General features: G+C 49.8%; 1 protein-coding gene across 3 annotated transcripts in view; it reads right to left on the reverse strand.

The window, feature by feature from the left end:
- Nucleotides 1-6,508: 6,508 nt before the first annotated feature.
- PODXL (podocalyxin like) overlaps nucleotides 6,509-22,501 on the reverse strand; it is a 47,140-nt gene continuing 31,147 nt past the window's right edge. Inside the window, exons 3-9 of one of the 3 annotated variants that reach the window (XM_017807835.1) lie at nucleotides 21,079-21,242; nucleotides 19,855-19,938; nucleotides 14,182-14,338; nucleotides 13,261-13,319; nucleotides 12,985-13,155; nucleotides 11,409-11,465; nucleotides 6,509-10,092 (exon numbers count right to left, since the gene is read on the reverse strand). In XM_017807835.1, coding sequence (XP_017663324.1) covers nucleotides 9,901-10,092; nucleotides 11,409-11,465; nucleotides 12,985-13,155; nucleotides 13,261-13,319; nucleotides 14,182-14,338; nucleotides 19,855-19,938; nucleotides 21,079-21,242 — 884 coding nt within the window. In that variant the 3' untranslated portion in view covers nucleotides 6,509-9,900. Of the gene's footprint in view, nucleotides 10,096-11,408; nucleotides 11,466-12,984; nucleotides 13,156-13,260; nucleotides 13,320-14,181; nucleotides 14,339-19,854; nucleotides 19,939-21,078; nucleotides 21,243-22,501 lie in introns of all 3 variants that reach the window. The other 2 variants (XM_017807834.1, XM_017807836.1) reach the window with 2 other exon arrangements.

Genomic DNA, 22,501 nt, shown 5'->3' on the forward strand with positions numbered 1-22,501 from the left:
TCTATGAGTTTAGTTCCTCACTGACAGTGACCCTTACAGTATCATTCAGTAGATCATCTCTTTGGAAAACAGGAAATTATTCTTTATATTGTTCCTATTCAGTGACACATTTTCTTAGAGAAATAAAGTCCTACAGAACTGACTTTTTTGGTCACTTGGATTAGGTAGAATTAAGTGAGTTTGTTAATTTTTGTTTTATACAACTCCTCCAAGTAGTCACAAGGTAGAAGTTCTTAAGAGTTCTCCCAAAATGACCTCTCCAAGCAAGTGCTGCTCTTACAGCATAACCCAGAATGTTTTCATGTGGCAGAAGGACAGAGGATAAAAGTTAGGAGACCTTAGCCACCTTCTTGCCATGTTTTTTTGAGGATCCCATTGATTAATATTGATCCCAGGGAGGCCTGAAGGGTGATGCAGAGTGTTCACTGAAATTAATTGTAGTTTTTATCTTCTGTCTCTTTTAAAGGTATTTGTGATGTGTTTGTTCTTATCATCTCTTCCTTTTGCTGAGTATAATGAGGAAGGAGATCTTTGTCTTGGAAAAGTTCAGTTTGCCCTTTCCCTAGATGGCATCTTGTATGTGTAGTTAAGGTAGTCAGATCCAGTTGTGTGAATAAACATCTGGAATTTGGTTTTTGTTTGCCCAGGATGGCTCTGTGTGAACACAGGAATGTTCTACCGAGCTCAGGGATCAGGATGAAGCCTCCTACTAGAACATCAGGTTAGCAGAATCTCACTCTAAATTTGGAAAATCAGTCTGGGAACACCCAACTGGAAAATCTTCTTTAAGGTAGAGCCTCGTGCAGTGACAACTAGAGTGAAAGTAGGGAATTTTCCTAAAGAGCACAGAAAAGCTTCCCTTTGTGAATTGGAGCGACAGGGTTAAGTGAAATTGCTGAAACATTTTTGAGTCATTGATTATAACAACTTAGCCTGGAAATTCGTGATTTAATGACTAAAATTTAATGATTGAGGAGTCAGTAAGCAAATTAATTGGACCCCCCTATTTGCAGGAAGGTGGCAGAGGTGTGGGGCTGGTGGCCAGGGAATGCCACAGCCTCATCCGTGTGTTCCTTTAATTGGCAGCCGTGTCTTCTTCCAGAAGAGACTCCTTCCAAAGCCGAGTAACGAGTCTGGAAGAGTGTTTTCCGTAGGGCTTTGTGGAACAGCTGTTTTCTGAATCATTTTCCTGATGTGTGCAAATTTTTCGAAGGGAGTTTTTTTTTTGTGTGTGACGGAGTCGTACGTTGATCTGGCCCTGCCGTGCCAACCTGCACTGGGGAGTGAGGGATTTCAGAGCAGTGCCCCCAGCAGCACTTGGAAACTTGTTTTGCTGCACTTACTGTGAAAAAGACGAGCATCAGTGCTGCTTGTTTCAAATGCAGGAGATTAACACAAATGTTATTAGTTTTCTTGCTGCCTCCTGTATTTCAGAATTGAGAAAGAAATACTTTTGTAGAGCTCATCAAGTGAAGCTTGTAGTTTGAATTACTTCTGTGCAGCCTCCACCTCTGTGCAGGCAGTAATTCTGTGGGTGGAACGCTGTGCCACTTCTGGGGAAAATGGCAAAAAATCATTAGATACGATTCCATTCGGTCCCTTTGTTTTTACAAGTGGAAAAATGTCTTGTGAAACCTTGAGTCCCCGTGTATGCTTTGAATTTTAGCTTATTAGTTGGCTCGGAGTTAAGGAATGTTTGGCTATTGTCAAGTGAAGTCCTGACAGTAAAAGCAGTTCATGTTATGTCTCTGGAAGTGCTTGTGTTGTTTTATAGCTGTATTTATTACAGAAACAGAGGTGGGCCCAGTTAAAAATTAAAATTACTGGTGTTTTGATTTAGGGAGAAGATTATAGAAACTCTGAGCTTGGCCTATTTTAATAAGTACATGTGATAATTTGGAAATGGGTCTTATTTTGTGAAAGGAGAGTTTAAGAACAACTATATGACTTGTTCTTGGTCTAGATTGTAGTAGTATATAAGCTGTAAATAGTGTTGAAATGTAAATGTGCTGTCAGAAGCTTGTTAGTGTATCTAAAACTCCTGTGGGAATGGGGAGACCTGATCATATCCTGTCATGGAAAAGGTTATACTGGAAATGATTTGAGTTGTGGTAATGGCTTATAGGCAAAATCCCTTTTTTACTGAAAGCCTCTATTATAATGAAAAGTTGGAGTGGAAAAAGTAGGTTTACTGTACTGGAACCATGATAACAGTCCATGGCTCAGCACTTGGATCAATTGACTCCAGATGCTTTTGTCTGTAGGCAGTGGATCCAAGTGTGGTTTTGGAGTGGAAGCCAGTTAATGACCTGCTTATTGCTGTTGGAGAGTCCCCCAGGAAAACCTCGCAGGGAATGCCAGCAGGTATCCTTTTGGCATTCCTGGCAGAGGTCAGAGGACTGGCTGGAGTTATCCACGTGTGCTTTGGTTATATATGTGAACCTGTTTGCGTGGGTTGGATGTAATTCCAGCTGTATGGCTGAGGTGTGGAGATCTGCAAGGCAGCATCTTCCCCAGACACATATCCTGAAGGTAACACATTGCTGCTGTCTCCTTTGCTTTCATGGACTGAATTTGATAGGAATGAACTCCAGGCACTTGCTGTGACCCAAATTCAGTGCTCTGCTTCCAAGCCACTCGCTGAAGCTGCTGTCAGTGGATCACCTGGGTACTCTGAAATCTTAATTTATACTTGGTGCAGACAGAACTACATGTTGTCCTGGCTTCCAGCTGTTTGCTCTAAGTCAGCACAGCTTTTATTGATGACCTGGAGACTGTGAGTGCTGTCAGAAATCAGTCGACTGTTCAGCTCCAGCATGGCATCACAGTTCATTCCTGAAAACAGGAATGTGAGTGAATGGCTCAAAACTGGCTCTATCTGCTTAGATTTTTTGGTTTGCTGTTAATTTGAAAGGAAAATCTTATCACGAGCAGATATGATGATGAAAGCATGGTTCCTTGGCTATTCCCCCATTTACTCTGACTTTTCTTTCCCTCTGTGGCTTTTCACTGCTGCTAAAATGCCTCCAGACTTCCCTGAGTTTAATGGATACCAGCTAAAGAATTAGAGGTTAGAGCTGCATGGTGGTTATTGAGGCAGCAGTTTCTCATGTCACACCATCCTCCAGTTGCTTCCTTTGCAAAACTCCTTCCTGCTGCCTCTGAGACAGTCAGGGAGGATCCTTGTGATCTTCATTGTTCTTTCCAGGGATGTTTTTCATTCTGGGTAAGGACAGGGAAGCGTGGGAGCTGATTTCCCACTGCAGCATGATTTACTTGTGCCCCTCCATGACCCCACATTCAGTGCTGTCATAAGCCTTCCCTCCTGTCTCAGGGTTTGTTTTTCTTGACCCCAAGAGGGTGGTAGTTGTTCAACAGAAGAAAAAAGGGTGATGAGACCAACCCTCAAGTTGTCCAAGGTTCCTGGACCTGCTTTCATCACCCCAAATCTTTCACTGGTGGAGGCAAGCATCTGGTATTGGGGTGGGGGTTTGGTTTATTTCTGCAGTGTAGCAGGGCAGGGGGAATGGGAAGAGAAAGATGCTTAGGGATAATACAGCAGTGGCTCATGTGAGTAGGTGTATAACATGTGATCTGTCTTTGTGGAAGGACTTTGAAGACTCTTTAACAAGTAGTTCTGCTGTTTACACCTGATTTTTTCATGTGAGCCGGATTCCCTGGCTCTTTTTCCAATGGAAGTGATGCGATACCAGGATCTTGGAGTCCTGGAGCTTCGCCTCAAGCTTGGCCCCCCTCTACCCCAAGGACACCAGAGAGACTCATACAGATTTTACTCTCTCTCCAGTCCCTCCACAGTGATGGCAAGAAAGCCAGATGGGCTTAACCCTGCTCCAACAGCCCAGAGGTGGTACAGCACCATCAGCTCTGGCTGCCTTAAGAGATTGTTAAAACCTAAAAATGTTCTGAGCTTTCTAGTGAAAGCTGCCAGTGAGATTAAGGGAGATCAGGTGCTTTTTAATTAATGGGGGGGGGAGGCCAGACCACAACAGTGACTCTGGTGGTAGCAGTCGTCTCCACATCCCAAATGCCAGTGGATAGGTTTTTCTCCCCAGTGATGAGAAAATACACTTTAAATATCCTGACTTAGTAACCAAGGGATTCAATCAATTACTCAGTGTTTCACTAAATACAGAAGTGCTGCAGCATGTGAACAGGGTTTGTTCCTTAAAGAAACCACTTAAGAGGCTGAAAAGTTTTTTGGGTTGGTGATAATTTTTTTTTTTTTTTGAGGTTTGACAAAAAATTCATCTCCTAGGGGGAAAATGGAAAACTATTGTTTTGCTGACTTGGTTTCCTCTCTTGTCTGCTGTGGTCCCCGGGAATGCAAACTTGCAGTGGTGAGGGAATATTGCCTTCATCTCTCCCTCATCATTCCTATCCCTCCTCCCCTCCCTCCTGTTGATGTTTAGATGTGTGAAACACTTTTCACTTCAGAAGCTGCTGTGCTGGGTATTGGAAAAGAAAACAAGCCCCTTGTTATTAGTAGCTGTTACTATTTACCAGAGCTGTATTTTCTGCTCTCTTCCAGCACACCCTCCTCCACAGCAGGAAATGAGGGGACAGTGGAGAGACCATAAGTCAGAGAAACGAGCTTAATTATACAAACAAATGTGTTTATGGGAGTCTTGGGTCTTGGAGGCCTCAAACTGCACAGACCACTTTGCTGAGGGGGCAGAGAATCAAAGTCTGTGGGCTCATTCCCTCTTAATTGGAGATGACATTCCCATCCTTGTGGGGCTGGTGGTCGTGTGCATCTGGTCTATTCAGATGCTGAGATGCACCGTGTCTCATTTTGGAGTACTGAGCTTTGTTAAACCTTCTCCCTTTGGAACTGTTGCCATGATCCCTCTTGGGTGAGTTTGATAGCATAGACAGGATCTGGAAAGCTTGGGATCAAGCAGCAGTGAGCTGGCTGGGCACCATCACCTGGCTGGAGTGGGTCTTTTGGCTGTTTGTTGAACTGTTGCTTCTACTCTGATGGTAGCAATGTACTGTGTGGTAGTTTGTTTGTCTGGACCTTCAGTGTTCATTAGCTCATCCTCTAATCCTGTGTGTGGTCCCTGAAAGCTGGTTATCCCTACATATTTCTGGAAGTATGAGTGTCCACCCCCTGTCCACAGTTTGGCCCTTTTTGTTCTGTTTTGGCAGCCAGCTTGAAGCATTTGCCTCCTTACAGCAATCCTGCAGCCTCTGGTGTCCGTCTGAATTCCCACTGGTGTCTGTCCTCCAGTTGTTGTCTCAGACACCTGAGCACAGGAGAGCTGAGCTGAGGGGTGTGGACAGCCCTGGGCTGGGAAGGAGCATCCGTGGGGTGTTGAACACTGTGAACTGCTCATGTGTTTCAATAGGCAAGTTAAATATTGACTAGTCCTGTGTTGAGCCCGTGGTGGTTACAGGAATCATTCCTGGACTCTGGTGATTCCCCATCCCGCCCTTTTCTTTATGGATGATCTTTGTTCAGCTCGGAGTGTTAATTTTCTTCCTTGGCATAAATCATCTTTGATGATTTCTGGGTTGGTGTGTGAGCCCCATGCTGTACATAAATGAATGAGTGACACGAGGAATATCTACCAATGTAGTTATGTTGTATGTAATGTACATAAGGAGAGAATGTATTTTGTTCATTTTTTTCTTAATAAAAATGTATATGCCAGCAAGGGTGTTTATTTAAGGTCTGTTTGTTCACATATCGCTTCTGAGAATGGAAAAATGTCTGTGAAGGTGTTGTAGTGGTGGAGAAATTGTGAAACCAGTGGTGCATTACGTCTGGCCTTGTTCCCTGCCATCACTAGTGAGCAGAGTCAGTATCCCATAAATCCAGTGTGTTCCTAACATTTACAACAACTTTTATTGAGGAGGAACACAGAGTTAGAATATAGGCTGCTGCAAACCACTGATTTTTAATATTGGGCTTAAACCAAAGTCCTTTTTGTTTTTTTCTTCTTTACATGAGCTGAGACTTAACCTGGAACAAAATGTTTTATTTTGGGCACTTGAGGGCAAATAGAGATGAACTGCCCACGCTGCTGCTGCCCTCGGAGTGATGCCATTCCCGGCTTACGGATGTGAGGTTTGATTCCCTCCTCCACAGCCTGACCTGAGAGTGAGGAGAGGCTGCAGACCAGGAGTGAGTTGGGATGAAACGCAGAAATAAGGATGAGCTCCCTCTCCCTTCCCTCCGTGAGCCTGAAGGCACCCACAGCTCAAACAAGTGCTCTGGCCGTGGTGGGGCTGCCCTCACCCGCATCAACCCAGCATCCCACCCCTCTGAGTCATCTGTTTTATAAATTAAGTTTTCCACCGCTATCACACTTCCTCCTGCATGGGAAAAATACCAGTTTTTCCATGGCTGACTACCATGAAGGTCTGGGTTGGTTTTACTCCTGCTGGTTCAGTGTCTTCCCATGTAACATCTGCCGAGCAGAAGGTTGTGGCTCTGGAGCACAAGCCCTGCCCACCCCCTTCTCACTCAGCCAAGAAACGAGTCTTTTACATAAGAATGTTTATTGACAGAAATACATGATGCTTTCAAAATATATTTGTAGGAAAATGCAAGAATAATCTCTACAATCCAGTTCCTCAGTAAATTCCAGTGTAAATCAGACTCCTGTCCCCGTGAGAGATGCTGCTACACAGTACATAAGAGCTCTAGTATATGTGCAAGGTTCAACAGGTAGCCACCTTGGGAATTAGGTTTTCCTTCTCCAGTCCCTTATGAATTATGACTTCTGTGTGTCTTCTGTAGGCAACAGTCACAGTTTCAACCTCATCAGTTGGGTCATGGCACTGAGAGCGGGAGATAAAATGGTCCTAAAGTATTTACACGTTCCTTGTGAATCTGAAAATAGAAAAGTCTCTTGCAAGGACCTCTGAGCTGCTTGTAAAACTCTCTCCCAAAGGTAAGAGCAATAATCTCTTTGTACAACGTGTCGGATGTTAAAGCTGTTCTGGGGGAGAGAAGAGGAGCGTGGGGAAGGGAGGAGGGGCAGGGAGGGAGGAAATGCCTTTATTTATTACTTTTGGTCTAACAATTATGGCTACAGCTACAAAGGGAAGGGTTAAGGCCAAAGATGCTCATTGCTGCATTTCCTACCTGATTTTTTTTTTTTTGTTTTCCAAAAAGAATGTTCTCAACATAAAAAAAAAAAAAAAGTACTGTTTTCTTTTCCTGTGGAAATAGTTCTTTAAATAGGGGAAGGAAAATCTACTATAAAATATTAGTGGTTTAAAAATATGGTGTCTGGAAAAATAAATAAATGTACAATTCCTATTCAAATATAAATCACTATAAGCACTTGCTGAGCAGTTCACTGGTCTCTGCTCGGAAAGATTTAAGGTTGTTTGATCTCAAGCCTTTGTAGGGTTCTCCTGGAAAGTCTTTGGACCTGATTCATTAAAGCACTTCGGCATCTCTTTGCTGGGACGGGGGAATCTTTAGGCACATGCCAAAGCCCGACTGCCTGGAGATGCCCTGCCAGGGGTGTCCTCATGGAACACCAGCCCCTGCGACCACAGCGTTGCTGCTGCCCCGTGTTTTTGCTGTGTTTGCTGTCTGGGAGGGACAGAAAGGTGAGGTCACCGGCCTGCTGCTCGTCTTTCAGGGCAACTGGGAAGCCAAGACGCTCATGGAAGCTATTGTGGATACCCAGACCGGTTCTCTGAGCCTTGTGGCCACGTTACTGAGCTGAGCTTTATGCTGCCAGAGCAGGGACAAAGCTGTGACACAGGGTTACCTGGGCGAGAGGTGTTTTCCTGCTTCCTGTCAAATTCTGATGCCCTACCAGGCTGGCCTTTAGCTTTTCCTTTCTTTTCTTTTTTCTTTTTTTTTTTTTTTTGGTATTTATTTTAGCTTTTATTTCCCCTCCCCTCCAAAATGACTTCCCCATAGTGCAGTGCACGGGTAAGTGAGGTGTGCAGGATACATCGCTAATGAATAGCAGGAATATTTACATACAAAAATAGAAAGGTTTTGAACACTTCAGACTCTGCCCTTCGGTGCAGGGGAGAAGGGGGAAGAGCCTCTTGTGTCTTCTGCCTGTCCTGGGGCTGAGAGAACCACCCCGACCCTCTGCTTCCTGAGTACTCCCAAGGACCAACTCGACCTGATTTCTCCAAGCTTTCCATTGCTTGGCTGTGCTTTTCCCCTCATTCAGGGCAGCCATGGGAGCGGATCCCAATTGTGTTGACTTGGTGGCAGAGCCCAAAGGAAATCTCCCTATGGTGCACATGATGAGTGCACAGTTGATGGCAAATGGGAGAGGGAGAGCAGTGCTTGGACACTGCTCTTCTCTGCAGCTCCTCTGGTTTGCAGGGGGCTTGGGACAACCACCATCCTCCTCGTTGGAGGTGTGCTCACTCAGGTGACCTTCTGGTCCTCTCCTCTCTTTCCCGTGTGCTGGAGGATGGATCCCTGACTCTGCCAGTGCTGAGCTGCTTCACTGGCACCAGTGCAAAGGTGTGAAACTCTCCCCATCCTTTTAGAGCCACTCAGGAGCTGTGATGGGGAACAGAAAACCAGAAACAGCCTCAGTCCAGCCATTGGTTTCTTTTCACCTCTGTAGACTTCAGCAGAGGGAGACCTGGATGACAAACCAAGGGCTGCAGGATGAAGCTCAGTCCCAGCCTTGCTGCTGTGCTGGAAGTTGCTTTGCAGGTCTCTGTTAGTTTACTGGCTTGTGAGGAAGAGCTTCAGAGCTTGGGCTGAGCTTACAAACCTCAAGGGGAGGAAACACCAAGGGCTGTACAGGTGGAAAACCCTGAATGCCACCAGGCTGCCTGGCTCGTGTTTCTGCTGCTCCTTTACCTCTTCTGCTGCTCAGGCAGGAAAACATGAGCACAAAAATCACAATCAAAAAACTTGTGCCCCACAAGATGGTGGGGCACATCACCCACAGTCTCCTGCAGGATGGATGAAGGCCGTGAAGTGCTGCTGCATAATTCCTGGAAGGTAACTGATCATTGTGTAGGGAAATGCAGCACCAGAGATGGCCTCCCACACCACGAAACCCCCAACATTATGCCTGGCATCGCTCTTGATCTCCACACCTTTCCCAAGAAGGACGAACTCAAGGAATTACTCCTTTTTCTCTCCTTCCCTATCTCATCCCATCAATACAAGAAGCTGCTGCACCTCTCTTGGTTTCCACGTGGGTGCAGGATCTGTTCCACAGCCCTGGGTGACAGGGCTGAGCATCACTTGGCACTGCTGCATCCCTCCCATCCTGCTGGGTCCGGATGCATCCACCTGCCCACGGCACAGCGAGGGGCTCTTGTGCGTTTTAGCCGGCGATTTCTGGGGAAAGGATGGAAACTGGATTCAAAAAGAACAGGCTTTTCCAGCTTTTTCCACTCCATACCTGGGGTGCTGGGGAGGGCAGAGTGATGACTAAACAGAGGGGTTTTTGAGCTGTAGTTGCCAGCTGCTGGTTTGCTGTTGGATTTGCTCCCTCTCCCATCCTACTTGCTTTATTTCTCTTCAGTTTTGAGTCACTCGGTAGCTGGAGGACGCGGTTGGTGTGGTTGGATGTGGGATGGGAGGAGACACCAGCAGCTCTTCAGGAGCAAAGCCACCCTGTTTGCCCATGGCTGTTCAGTTCTGGTGTGGTAGGTGGGTGGGGGGTGGAGGATGCTTGTCTTGATGTGGCCACCAAAGTGTCTTGACTCGATGTGCCCCAGAGGTGTCTTATGCCCCTTCCTCTTCCGTCCTGCAGCCCACGTGGTGGCACAAGGGGCCATGATTAGTTCATTAAGGAATTTTCTGGGGGTTTTTTTGGGGGGGGGATTTTGCCTTATTTTGGAGCTGTGTGTGCATGTGTAGAAGGATTAAGGGGATTTTTGGGGAGAGTGGTGGTCGTTTTTTGCTTGATCGTGTTCTGCACCCTATAAATGCGTGTCCTCCTCTTCCTCCAGGTCCTCCTTCATGAGGGTGTCGAGAGGAACGATCCAGCTGTCCCCCAGCTCACCGTTGAGGTTCACCTTCTTCTCCTGCATTTCGGAGGAGGTCTCCATCACCTCCAGCGTGGGGTTGTCATGGTAGCCGTTCTCCATGGTCTGCAGCTCCTCGGTCAGGCGCTGCTACGAGAAAAGAAAACCCATAAACCCCACTGGAAAACACCTTGGCCACACTGTGAGTGTCACCTTGGGGCTGTCACCCCCCAGGCAGCTGTGACAGCTGCCCCTATAGATTTATATGACTACATAGAGGGACTTTCACAGTGAGGTTGAGGCTGGGGGGCAGCGAGGGGATAGCATGGAGCTGGCAAGAGAGAGACTCTGCTAATGATGGGAGGGAGGAAAGAGCAGCCAGAGACATGTGGAAAACCTCCAGGAGCAGCTGCCAGCTTCAGCTTGGTCCACTCAGGACCTTGGAAAGAGGTTGAGTGGTGCTGCCTTGCCCCAACCCTGCATCCCAACTCCTGCCTGCCTAACTCAACTCTGCTCTTCCCCTCCCCTTTCTCCCACCCTGTCCCTTTTTAGCTGTTTTATTATTATTCTCCTCCTTGACCCAGGGGCAGCTCCCACCTTGCAGAAGCTGCTGGCTCTTGCCCCTCCCTAAGCATCATCCCCCCTTATCCTGGAGCTCAGTGGAAACCAAGCAGGGAATGATGGAATCAAGCACTTGATCACCCTGGTCCTTTGATGTGCTTCAGGCTCCAACTCAGCCCTTCATCCCCTGGCAGACCCCCAGCCTATCCTAATTTTGCATCCACTTGGGCTCCTTCATCCTTGTCCTTCCCTAGAGGGATTCAGTGGGGAACTGCAGTCCTTGGTCAGCCCTTTTTGGGACAGCAGGGCTCTTAGTGGGTCCTTCATCCCCATCCTTCCCTGGAAGGATTCAGTGGGGAACTGCAATCCTTGGTGAGCCCTTTCTGGGGAAAGTAAAGCTCTCAGTGGGCACCCCTGTTAAAATCTGCCTCGATTTACAGCTTGATCTATTACAGTGCTCCTAGTAAATGTCAGGAGACAGGCGTGGGAGGGAATCCATGGAGAAGGAAAGGGATGATGAAGGAAAACTGCAGGGCTTGGCACTGGCAGAGGGGCTGCAGAGGCGCTGCTGGGGGTCCCCTGGGTCGCTCACGGCAGGGGAGATGTGGGCAGGGACGGTGGGGTGGAAAGCAGAGGACACACCTGGGCTCTCCCAGGGGCTGCATCCCTGTGGGATTGCTGGTCCAACCCCCAGAATGATGGATGGATGCTCGGGCAGCACTTTCTCCCGCCGTGGCAAGGCACCCCCTGGCCATGCAGCAAGGGGAAGGGGGATTTTAAGCTGGGCTTTAGTAGGCTTTAGTCCTGTTAAAAGCTCCTGGACCCTACCAAGCGCCGGAGGTGAGAGCTGGGGGTGTTATGGATGCAGCTCCCGCCCCTCCGACCCCTGTGTTGGAACTCACATTAAAGATCAGGGCCACATGTCCATCATCAAACCCGGGGAGATCAGGGTGGATGTGCTGGGTATTTCCAAGGGAAAACAACGGAGGGGGGAAGGGAGGGAGGGGAGGGAGGGTTGGAGAAAAAAAAAAAGTAAAATAAAAAAAACAACAACTTTCAAATCATTTTTGGAAACGAAGCAGGAGGAAAACAAAATAAACCACCCAAAAACAAAGCCAGGAAGGAGAAATGTGTTTGATTTTCGGAACTCACATCCCTTTCTTTGGTGGCGCTGCTTTACCCAGTGCCTGGTGGGAATTTACCTCTGGAACATCCAACTGGGACTGGTACCTGTTCCTCTGCACCAGGATATTTGAGGGACACACATTCCCATCGCTAAAAATGCCCTCTTTCTACCTGTTTTTTGAGCAATATGGGGCAAGAGTTGTTATACTGCTCCCTGTCCCTGCTGGGATATTTTTCACCCCAGTCAGGGAGATTTCATCCAAGGGATGATGAAACCCCAAGGGGACCACACTGCTGGTCAAGCATCTGTTGAGGTCCTGCATCCTCCGCCATTTTTTTCCCCAAAAAATCAAGCCTTGTAAGTATAGACAATTCTGATGCTGGTGTTGGTTTGCTCTTTCCTGCCTGCTATGCTCACCTCCTTTACACTGCAAGTATCTAAAGCAAAGGCAGCCTTATCCCTGTGGGGCAAAGGTTGGGATCCCTGGGGAAGGATGAACTGGTTTTGGGGGAAATGACTTGAAGTAGGATGCAGGGGTTTGCATCTTCACTGAGAGGGTGGTTTACCCTGATTACATAATTTGATTTTATCCTTTTTTTTTCCCCCCCTCCCTTTCTGTTTCTCTCTGTTCTGGAGCTGAATCCTCAGCAAGAGCAGCTGGGAACAATGCAAACCTTGGTGCCGCAGGGTGTGGGAATGGCCAGTCCTTGCAGGTGGATGCTGCACTAAAATCACCCAAAATTGCTTCCTGAGATAAAAATTACATTATTTTCGTGTTCCATGTCCTGTTCTTCCTTAAATCCTGCTGCTGCTGCTCTGAGGTTTGGCCCTGGCCCAGCTCTTGCAAAGGCTGAGCTGTGCAGGATCGATGCCCTCCCGTGGATGTTCTCCTTCCTCCCTCCCCCCCTGCACACAGCCTCGGGCTCCCTGGCATCCCTGGGAAGACATCGAGGTGATTCTGGGCACGCACTACTCATAAAAGTATTTCAAGAATTTTTTTTTTTGGGGGGTTATAGGTGGTTTTGACGGGGGGTTTTGGGTTGAGAAAGCCTTTCTTGTCAAAATTATGACCCAAGGGTGCTGCCCAGCCGTGCTGTGCCCTGGGTGGCAGCAGGGATGAGTGCCCGGCCTCTCCTATTCCTGCTTTTCATCCTGGCTGCTTTCCCCCCCAAAGAAGCAGCTCTTGCCCCTCAGGAGCACCCACAGCACTTGGGCAACCCTTGAGCGAGGGTGGTGCCCGCTGGGCGAGCCAGGATGTCTCCACCAGCAGAGACGGCAACCCTGGTGATCCTCCATCTCCTAAGGGGGATGAGAAGGTCTCGGGATACCCGTCCCACCCCCTGCCACCTCACCTGGTCCTTCTTCTGGGAGAAGCGCTGGTGGCAGCAGCCGTAGATGGCGGCGATGAGCAGCAGGGAGCCGGCCAGGGTGACGATGGTGATGATCAGGGGGGTGCTGAACTCGTCGATTATCGCCTCCCTCTCCCTTTTGTCGTTGGTGACGTTGGCGATGCCGATGCCCAGCTGCCACACAAGGGACAGGTCAGGCCCCGGAGCCACCCACCCACCGACACACCTCAGGGTGCATCTGCCCTGGGGAAGCTGTGCTGTGAGCAGGGACCCACTTACCTGCTCTAACTTGTCCTTCCTCTCCAGCTCCTCGAGGATGTTTTCAGGGTGCAAAGGGACTGGGGGAAGAAAGAGGCTGCAATGAGCACAAGGTGTGTGGGGGGGGCAAGGTCGTGCCACCATTCTCTGGTCTGTGGGGTGATCCTCTTTCTGGAGATGTGTGGGCATGAAGCCAACCCTTTTAGGTGCTTCACAGCCAGACAAGGAGCCAGGATCTCTTGGAAGTGGGACAACCCCCAGTCCCCACCATCCCTCAGCCCCAGGGGGTTGGGGGCATCTCCAGTGGGTGATTTATGAGCGAGGCCAACAAGGGGCTGTTACCAACTCCTTCAGGCCATGCCAGAGCAGTGCAGGATTAGTCCCCAGTGCCTGGCTGCCTTGCCTTAGGTCAGATGCTGGAGGCTGGACTCCCCCCCTAATGCATGGTTAGGTTGCCCTGATGATGAGGAAGGGGGGCCTGGAGCTCAGGCCTTCCTCGCCTTCATGTTACAGCAGCAGGATGTCTCCATCTGCCTGGCACCCTGGTCCTAAAGCAACATTTGGGCATCCCAGGGCTGAGATGGATTTCCCCAAAGGGCTGTGACATGGGCAAGAAACTCCCCTCTGTGGTCCCTTAGGGAAGGATTTGAACTGGGCACTGGATTTTAACCACTTGGGAGGAATTTTTCATCCTGGAGACTGGTTTCCCGCCTTTAGGCATCGTGGATGGGAGAGGGATCTGGTGCCTTCCTTGGAGAGAAAAGCTCATTTCTGGAGTCTTCTGAGCCAATGGGATGGGGCAGCCCAAGGAACAGAGCCCCTTGGCCAAGCCCCACCAGACCTGAGGGTTCTGCCAAGCCTCCACCTGCATCCCCGTGCCAGGGTCCCCAGTGCCAGTCCCATCCTGTCCCACTCCGGGCAGGAGGGCGGGGTCATACTCACGGTGCAGGACCACCTGCACGTCCCAGCGCTGGGACTGTGGCTCGTGGGACAGCAGTGTCACCGTGCAGCTCTCCCTGCTGGCATCGAACGTGTGCCGGCCCGTCGAGCACAAGCTCTCGAAGAAAGAGATGTTGGTGCTCGCCGTCCTCCACTCAGCCTGTGGGGACAACGAGGGTCAGCACTGTCCCCCCACCCGGGGACTGCCCAGGAGCACCTCACCCCTTCAACAGCAATGGGAAATGTCCCATCTTCAAAGAATGACCCCTCCAAGGGAAGACTGGACGTGGCACTCGGTGCCATGGTCTAGTCGACACGGCGGTGTTCGGTCACAGGTTGGACTCAGTTACCTCAGGGGTCTTTTCCAACCAAATTCCCTCTGTGATTCTGTGATCTTCCCTCATCCCTTTGCACTGCCTGGCTGCTGCCGGCCCTCCCAGGGAACAGGAAAAGTTTAAAAGTAGTTTCTTTACAAGAAGCCGAGCTCTTGGCCGCAGTTCCTCACCGGGGCCCTGCACCAGCCTTATCTGTGAGCCGCAGCCTTCGGCGTTACAGGAATAGCAGGTCCCTGAGGGAAGCAGGGCGGGGGGGCTGGGGAGGCTGAGGGGCCACAGTGGCAGCAGGGCAGGGCTGTGCAGCCCCACTGTTCCCCCACAGGCATCTTCAGCCTTTCTGCCACCTGCATTTCTACCATCTGTCCTCACCAACACGGGTCCCTGTCCTTAGAGCTTCCTGACTTCTCCATGGGGAAGAGCAAGAGACAGTGTTTTGCTTTTGGATAGAATTATAAAATGGATCACTGAATGGTTTGGGTTGGAAGGGACTTTAAAAAATCATTTAGGTCCACGCCCTTGCCATGGGCAGGGACATTTTTTGCTAGACCAAGTGTCTCCAAGTCCCATCCAAACAGGCATTGAACACTTCCAGGGATGGAGCATCCACAGCTTCTCTGGGCAAGCAGGAGTGTCCCTGGGGGGAGTAGCCTGGTCAGCACTGGAGAAGTGGTAAAGGGGTAGGTGGAGCCCATGGTCCCTCTAAGATATTCCTGAGGCTTTCTGTATCTGCTCAGCGCTTTGTAGCAGCTGGGAGCTCACTAAGGTAGAGACCATCACCCTCCTGCATGCACAGATCCCAAAGCGTGGATGTGGCACTAAGGGACATGGTTTAGTGGTGGATTTGACAGTGCTGGGTTGGTGGTTGGACTCAGTGATCTTGGAGGACTTTTCCAATCTTAATGATTCTATGATTCCATGCACAGACCTGGCCTCCACAGGGCTTATATGGAACATGCTGCATATACAGCTCCTTTGTGCACAGGTGCTCGTGCACAGGGTCTTGCCTGCAGAGTCCTGTGTGTAAAACTCCTCAATCCATGCTGAAACGAGGTGGCTGGATGGGAAAGGCTCTGCTCCTGCCAGCTCCATCCCCCCCAAACCTTCCCCTCCCTCTCCAACACCACCGGCGGCCGGCAGCATCCCGCCTGCTGCACCACAAGGATGGGAGCTGCCCGGCCGAGGAAGGCACCTAATCTCACCCCATCTTATCTAAATATTTGGGAAGCAGTCAGTGGAGACAGGATGCACTTGCCGGGGCGGAAGGCCGGCCCCGGGTACAGTGCGAGGGTGAGCTCAGCACTCGCTGTCCCTGCGAACCTCGCCTGTCCTTTCACTTCGCACCGGGAGAAACCTCCCTCGGGCCTCTTGGGAGCTGTACCATCCCGGGTGCATTCCTGGGAAAAGAGCTGCATGGGAAACCTGCCCCCGGGGCAGCCAGACGAGGTGGCATTCCCTAGAAAGCTGGTTCCCAACAGGACAGGGAGAAGGGGGCTGTGGCTTGGTCGTGGCGGTGGTTTTATCATGTCTGGACGCTGGGTGTTGCTCCTACGCCTGGAATGTCCTGAGGTTTATCAATCCCTGGCTGTGCAGCGCTTTCTGCTCGGCAGAGGCAGGGAAAGCCTCTGCTGCCTCCCTGCATCCTCCTTCCCCCGCAGCTCTGCATTCCCCCAGCCCTTAATAATCCAATTCTCTCCCTACCACCCTGTGGGGAAAAAAAAAAAGCTTTTAAAATGTTTTTTTCTTGGGTGGGAAAGGATGCGAAGCTAAAACGCAACTGAGCACCAAAACAACTTCACTGCCGGCTGGTGAGCAGCGCCCAAACCCCTTCCGAGGCTGAACTGGGAACCCCTTCCGAGGCTGAACTGGAGGGACTGACCCCTTTCCAGGCTTGGAGAGGGGCAGGGTAAGGCCGCTGAGCCGGCAGGGATGCCCTGGCAGCTCTCCCCTCCCCGCTCGCATTCCTTGGCCGGAGTTGAGAGGCGCTGCCGAGCAGCTCGGATCCGGTTCCCACACTGGCGGGGACCTAAAACCAACATCCCCGAATGAGGTAACAGCACTTGAGTCAACAAACCAGCCCCGCCAGCTGGACAGGGCGAGGGGGACCACGACCCTCCTCGGTCAGGGGGTCCCTCCACCTGCTCCGGGCAATGTCCTGCTGTGCCCAGACTGGTGGGTGTCACACAGAAATTCCCTCAGTAAAGGTCAGGTGCTCCTGCTGTTGCTTTTGCAACCCCCACTGCAGCAGGTTCTCCCAAGCATCCACCGGTTCAGCTCCCTGGGCACATCCACAACCCGGTGGGGGACACGATGGAGGAGGACCAGTGACTCCCTGGGAAGTGGCCACAGGGTCATGTGGCACAACCACAGCTCAGGCTACACCAGCCACCTCTGACATCATCATCTCTTGCTTCACCTGACTCATTTTGGGGCTGGGATGAGGAGCAGAACACCCCTCTATACATCCACCCATCCGTACATCCATCTCATCCAAGGAGGGAGTTACTCAAGCAGCCAAGAAAAACCCAACTGAAAATACTTGACAGCCAGTCCTTGGGAAAAGGCATCCTGTGGAATGTGAAGCATCAAGCTAATAAACCTTATTAAAAAAACCATTAAGATCCTGCTCTAATCAAAGGAAGGAGAAGGAGAGGGTGGGGGATACATGGACCAAACTGTTCAGGGCTGGTTCAAAGCATCACTTGAAGAGGAAGGATGCAGGGAACCATACAGCCCATAAAATATATATATGATCCACAAAGTGGTATATTTGGCTTTTGTTTATTATTTATAGTTTGAGTTGCTTTTTATTTTTAAATTTACTGGAGAAACTGAGGTGTGATGGGGTGAAACATCCACAATTCCTGGGTTCAGTCCCAACTGTTTGTTGGGGTCTTTGCATCAGTGTTGCTGCCCCACGAGCCCAGCCATGGGGTGAGTGGCTGCACAGTGCCTTCTCCCTTGCCACGTGTGATCTGGACATGTCCCCCACCACTGGTCCCCCACGTTGCCCTCGATGCTCCCCTGGCTTCTTGCTGGATCTGAATTTTCAGCACAACGCCGCCCCAGCTCTGGCTCAGGATTGGAGCCGTTTCTGGAGCCACTTCTCCTTATAGCACACACTTTCCTGTTTTCCCACGGGCTGTGAAACGCAAAGGATTTTTTCACTTTGCTGTCAGGATTTGGCTGGGGACATGTTTACCAGGACCTACAAAGCAGGGAAGCTGCATAGTGCCATTTCTCTGTTATCTGCTCTGCTGAGGAGGCACAAAACCGGTCGCAATTTTCAGGAATCCAACGAGTGGAAGGTTGATGGGAGTTGTTTTGGCAGCCCAGGAGGGCGCTGCTGTGGGAGGATGCACCCTTGGAGCCTTTCTGTGGCTGTTTTGAGGCATAATTGGCATTTTGTACTAACAGTGATTCGGCTCATTATTAAGCCCAGAGGAATCAAAGGGAAACAGGACGACGGACTCGCTGCTCACCAGCTCCAACACTCCATTGCCCGATGGAGTGGGCACAGAGGAGTGATGGACGAGGCCAAGCTGGGATGTTTGCCCACTCCCTAACTCACCAGTGCTTCCAAAAAACCTCCAGCAAAGCCATGGGAAGGACAGCGGCTCCATAACTGTACCCACATGGAAGAGGGAAGCTTTAAACACCACCACGGTCATAACTGATCTCAGGCTCCAAAACTGGGTTTTGTCAATCTCTTTAAATATTTTTTTTCTATATTCAGTATAAAATTTGGCAAGAAGCTTTCCCAGCATGAAACCTGCAGCCACATCCAGACACTGCACAGAGAAAGGGATGGTCCCAGGAGAAACTGGGGCATCGTGGTAATAAGGTCCCATCCTGGAGTCATCTTCAGCATTGACAGCAACACTGAGAACACCATCACTTCTCTGGGTGTGTGGGCAAGGAGCACTTTCAGCCAGCAGCAGCCCAAGTAAGAAGGTGATGACCATGAGATGGCAGCAGAAGCAGGTGCTTCCCCTCCTGCAGGAGCATCATGGGTGCTGTCAGGAGGTCCAAGCCCTCTCCAGGGCTGCCAGGCAGGACCACCACCAAGGCACAGGGAATTTCCAGAGCTGCTGCAGTCAGCAGGAATGACTGTGCTCGTCTCAGCCTGTGTCTCAAGGGGTTTTATGAACAGTGTGGCTCCACTTGGTGAAGACTGAGGACAGAGAGTCATAGGACAAGGGGGAATGGTTTTAAATTGAAAGAGGAGAGATTTAGATTAGATGTTAGTAAGAAATTCTTGGCTGTGAGGTTGGTGAGGCCCTGGCACAGGTTGCCCAGAGAAGTTGTGGCTGCCCCATCCCTGGAAGAGTCCAAGCCCAAGTTGGACAGGGCTTGGAGCAACCCAAGCTAGTGGAAGGTGTCCCTGCCCATGGCACAGCCTGTGACCACATCCCTGGAATGCCAGTTTCCTCATGCTTAGACTGCCAGAAATCAGGACATTATAATGCCAAAACCCACCCCTGAGCCCCACCCAACAGCTCAGGTGGGTCCTGTCAGGACCTCACCAGCCAAGTGGCGTCTCTTCCTCTTTATCATCAGCCTAAAACTTCATCCTATTTAGAAGTTATCAGTATTTTGCATCTTCCCTAGTACAGGAGACTCACAGTTTCCACGAGAACCACTTTGAAGGTGGATATCCCTCAGGAACACCAGCAGACCCATCAAAAGGGGTCTTGGTGTGCAGACTTGTGTTGGGCTTGCCTGTCCCCAGCCTTGGCACTACATTTTGCTACTCCCTGCTCTTGTACAGGGTCCAAAACAAGTGAAATGGAGTTTTTTGCTCTCACTTTAGGGTTCTGTGAGAGCTGATACAGCATCAAGGAGCACAGTGAGTCCCAAACTCCAGGTTCCAGTGCTTCCCAGTTGCTCTGCAGTCGGATGCTGCCCTACCCCAGTGTGAGGTTGCAAGGTCTCACCAACTACACAACAACTCTGGAGCAATACCACATTCCTTTCTTGGGTTTTGGAACAAAATTTCTGCCCCTCAATTAAGGCAAAAAGTTCTCCTGTCAGGATTTGCGTAGGGAAAGATTTACCCTTTAAAATTTCCCATTTAACTTTTTTGTAAGACCTCTGTGGGCTCAGCTGGTCCTTCAGCTTGAGGAAAACCACATGGGCCTCTTCTCCTCCTGCCACATCCCCCACTGGCTGACACTGCTGAGCGTGGGTTTGCAATTCACCATTTTACATTGGTCACATCTTATTTGGATGAAATTACTCTTATTTCTGAGTGTTTTCTCACGTGCTCAGAGCAGCAGCTGATCTCCCCTCGCAACTCAGCTGCTAATCTGAGTCCATGGAAGTCCAAAAAGGTGGTACTTACACAGGTTTTGGCTTCTTTCAGATATATGGTGAGCCAGTTGTTTTGCACCTCTACAGGTGCACCTTTAGCATCTTTGCAGATGACCTGGAAAGACAGAAGAAAAGCAACTCTCAGCGGCTGGGAAAGGTTGGAAGGACAGTTGGTCCCTGATTTAACTGCCCCAAGCCAGGAGATGTCCCAGCAAAAGCTCTGCTCCATTTTATGGACACGAGACAGGCCCAGGAGCCCTTCACTCAGCCCTTTATATGTGGAAAGGGTTTTCACAGATGACTGACACAACTGTCTGTGGAATGTTTGCTGATGCCCTTCCCAGACCAGGCCTAGGATTTGCAGTATGGGGTAAACCAGGAATTGCATGGGGAGTAGGAAGATCCATGCCAGCAGACTGTGATGCAGCCCAGCCCCACAAAAGATGATCATCCAGAAATAGGATCCCCTTCCCAGCACTTTGGTTATCCTGAATTGTGTTTTGAGACCCCCCTATGCTCCCAAACCACTTTCTGCTGGCATCATCCATGTGCTGTTTATGCTGAGTTGTGATCTTTGCCCTCTCATCAAGCCCAGCTTCACACCAGGGGAGCTTCTGCTCTCCATAATGTTTCCCTCCTTCCCAAATTTCACTTTTTCCTTGTTCAACACCCAGACCATAATCTCAGAATCATTGAATCATTTAGGTTGGAAAAGCCTTCTAAGATCATCCAGTCCAACCATTCCCCCAGCACTGCCAAGGCCACCACTAACCCATGTCCCCAAGTGCCACATCCACATGGCTTTTAAATCCCTCCAGGGATGGGGACTCCACCACAGCCCTGGGCAGGGTGTTCCAAAGCCTGACCACCCTTTCAGAGAGAATTTTTTTACCCAATATCCAATCTAAACCTCCCCTTACACAACTTGAGCCATTTCCTCTCATCCTGTCACTTATTACCTGGAGGGAGTGACCAGCCCCCACATCACTAAAACCTCCTGTCAGGGAGTTGTAGAGAGCAAGAAGGTGCCCCCTGAGCCTTCTTTTCTCCAGGCTGAGCCCCCCCAGCTCCCTCAGCTACTCCTCATCAGACTTGTGCCCCAGACCCTTCCCCAGCTCCTTTCCCTTCTCTGGACATGCTCCCCTTCACCTCCATCCTCTGTGTCTCTTCACTGGAAAGCTACAGGAGAAAGGGATGGGACTAAATGACCTCTAAAGGTACTCCAGAGTGCCCACCTTCCCATAGGTGTCATTACCTCATTTTGGAAAGAAGTGTTCAGGTGCTGGTGGCCAGGACTGCTGGGCACTGTGTGGTCCCCTGGGGCTGGGGGGGATGGCTGGGCACTGTCAGGGCCCCGGGAGGCACTGGTGGGTTTGGCTGATGTAGGTCCAACATCGTGGCTTCTCTGGTCTGAGTCCTCTACATGCACCAAAAAAAAAACAAGCAGGGAGACACTGTTACAGTACAGAGGATACAGCTGACACAGCTCTGGTAGGGGTCAGCTGAAAATAAGCTTTCAGCTCTAGCCCTGCCTTGAGGATCACTGTGTCAAAGCTTGGAGAGGCTTTGGGTTGCTCCTTTTAATTTATTTATTTAATTTTTTTTTAGATTAACTTCGATATGGAAAGAATATCATTCCTGATTTTACTTTCTGCTGCTGAAACCCCTCAGAGCGTTCTGGAGAGCTGAACCCAAAGGCTGTGATGGCTGTGTGTGGGTAGCTGGGTAATCACCTAAAAAAGAATTATGGGATGACCCTCATTTCACTTGATCTGGGGTGTCTTCCCCGAAGGTTTCCTCAACAGAGGCAGACCTGGCTACCCAAAATCTCCCAACCACCTCCATTAGGAGGGGATGAAGCGCCACAGCCTCTGTTGGCTGCACCTCCATGGAAGAAGTCCAGGGAGACACGTTTAGAAGCAGTGCCTGGTGCTAAGTGAGACAGCCTGGGGTGTCCTGCCTGCCTGTCACTCCAGAAGGGCACAAGCCCCATGTCTACCACCCTCATGCAGGTGTCTCAGATCTGAGGGACCTCAGGTGATTTTGTAAAGGTCTGGAGCATCTTAGAATTGTCTGTGCAATGGGAGCAGTGCAAGGAGCATAGCAGCCTCCTGCCTCCCCAGTTCCCTTTGAAGACATGGATCTTCATCCCTGGGTTCCTAATTGAGCCTTAGATGGTGACAAAGAGAAATAAAATGCCACAGGATGTTCACAGCCTGTTTGCTTTTGGGACTCCTGCCTCTTCCACAGAAAAGATGAGGGATATTTCTCTCCCAGACACATTCTGAAGGCTCCAAGAGAGAATTAATTCCAAAGCCATCTGTTTCTCTTGCATTCCCTCACCTAGTTATTAAATATAAAGGGTTTTTTAGACCTCTTCAGGCTTAATGCTTGAGGTCAAATTTGAATTAACATGTTTTCATATATCATCCTTTAATGAAGAGCAGTCCTGTGGAGCAGGAGGGGAATGAAACATCCTTCATGAGGATACTCTCATTTCACCTCCTTATGGCTGCTAAAATGCTCAAAACATGACTTAGGTGAAGCCAGTGAAGATGGTCTTGCATTAAGACCTTGGCCCATTCAGTGATGCCAACAGCTGAAGGGGATGGATATGTTTTCAGAGTGGCTTCTTTATTCCAGGTAACTGGAAATTGGTTCAAGAATGACATTCTCCA

The sequence above is a fragment of the Lepidothrix coronata genome, unplaced genomic scaffold (genome assembly GCF_001604755.1).
Source record: "Lepidothrix coronata isolate B3197 unplaced genomic scaffold, Lepidothrix_coronata-1.0 Scaffold20, whole genome shotgun sequence".
Taxonomy (NCBI): domain Eukaryota; kingdom Metazoa; phylum Chordata; class Aves; order Passeriformes; family Pipridae; genus Lepidothrix; species Lepidothrix coronata.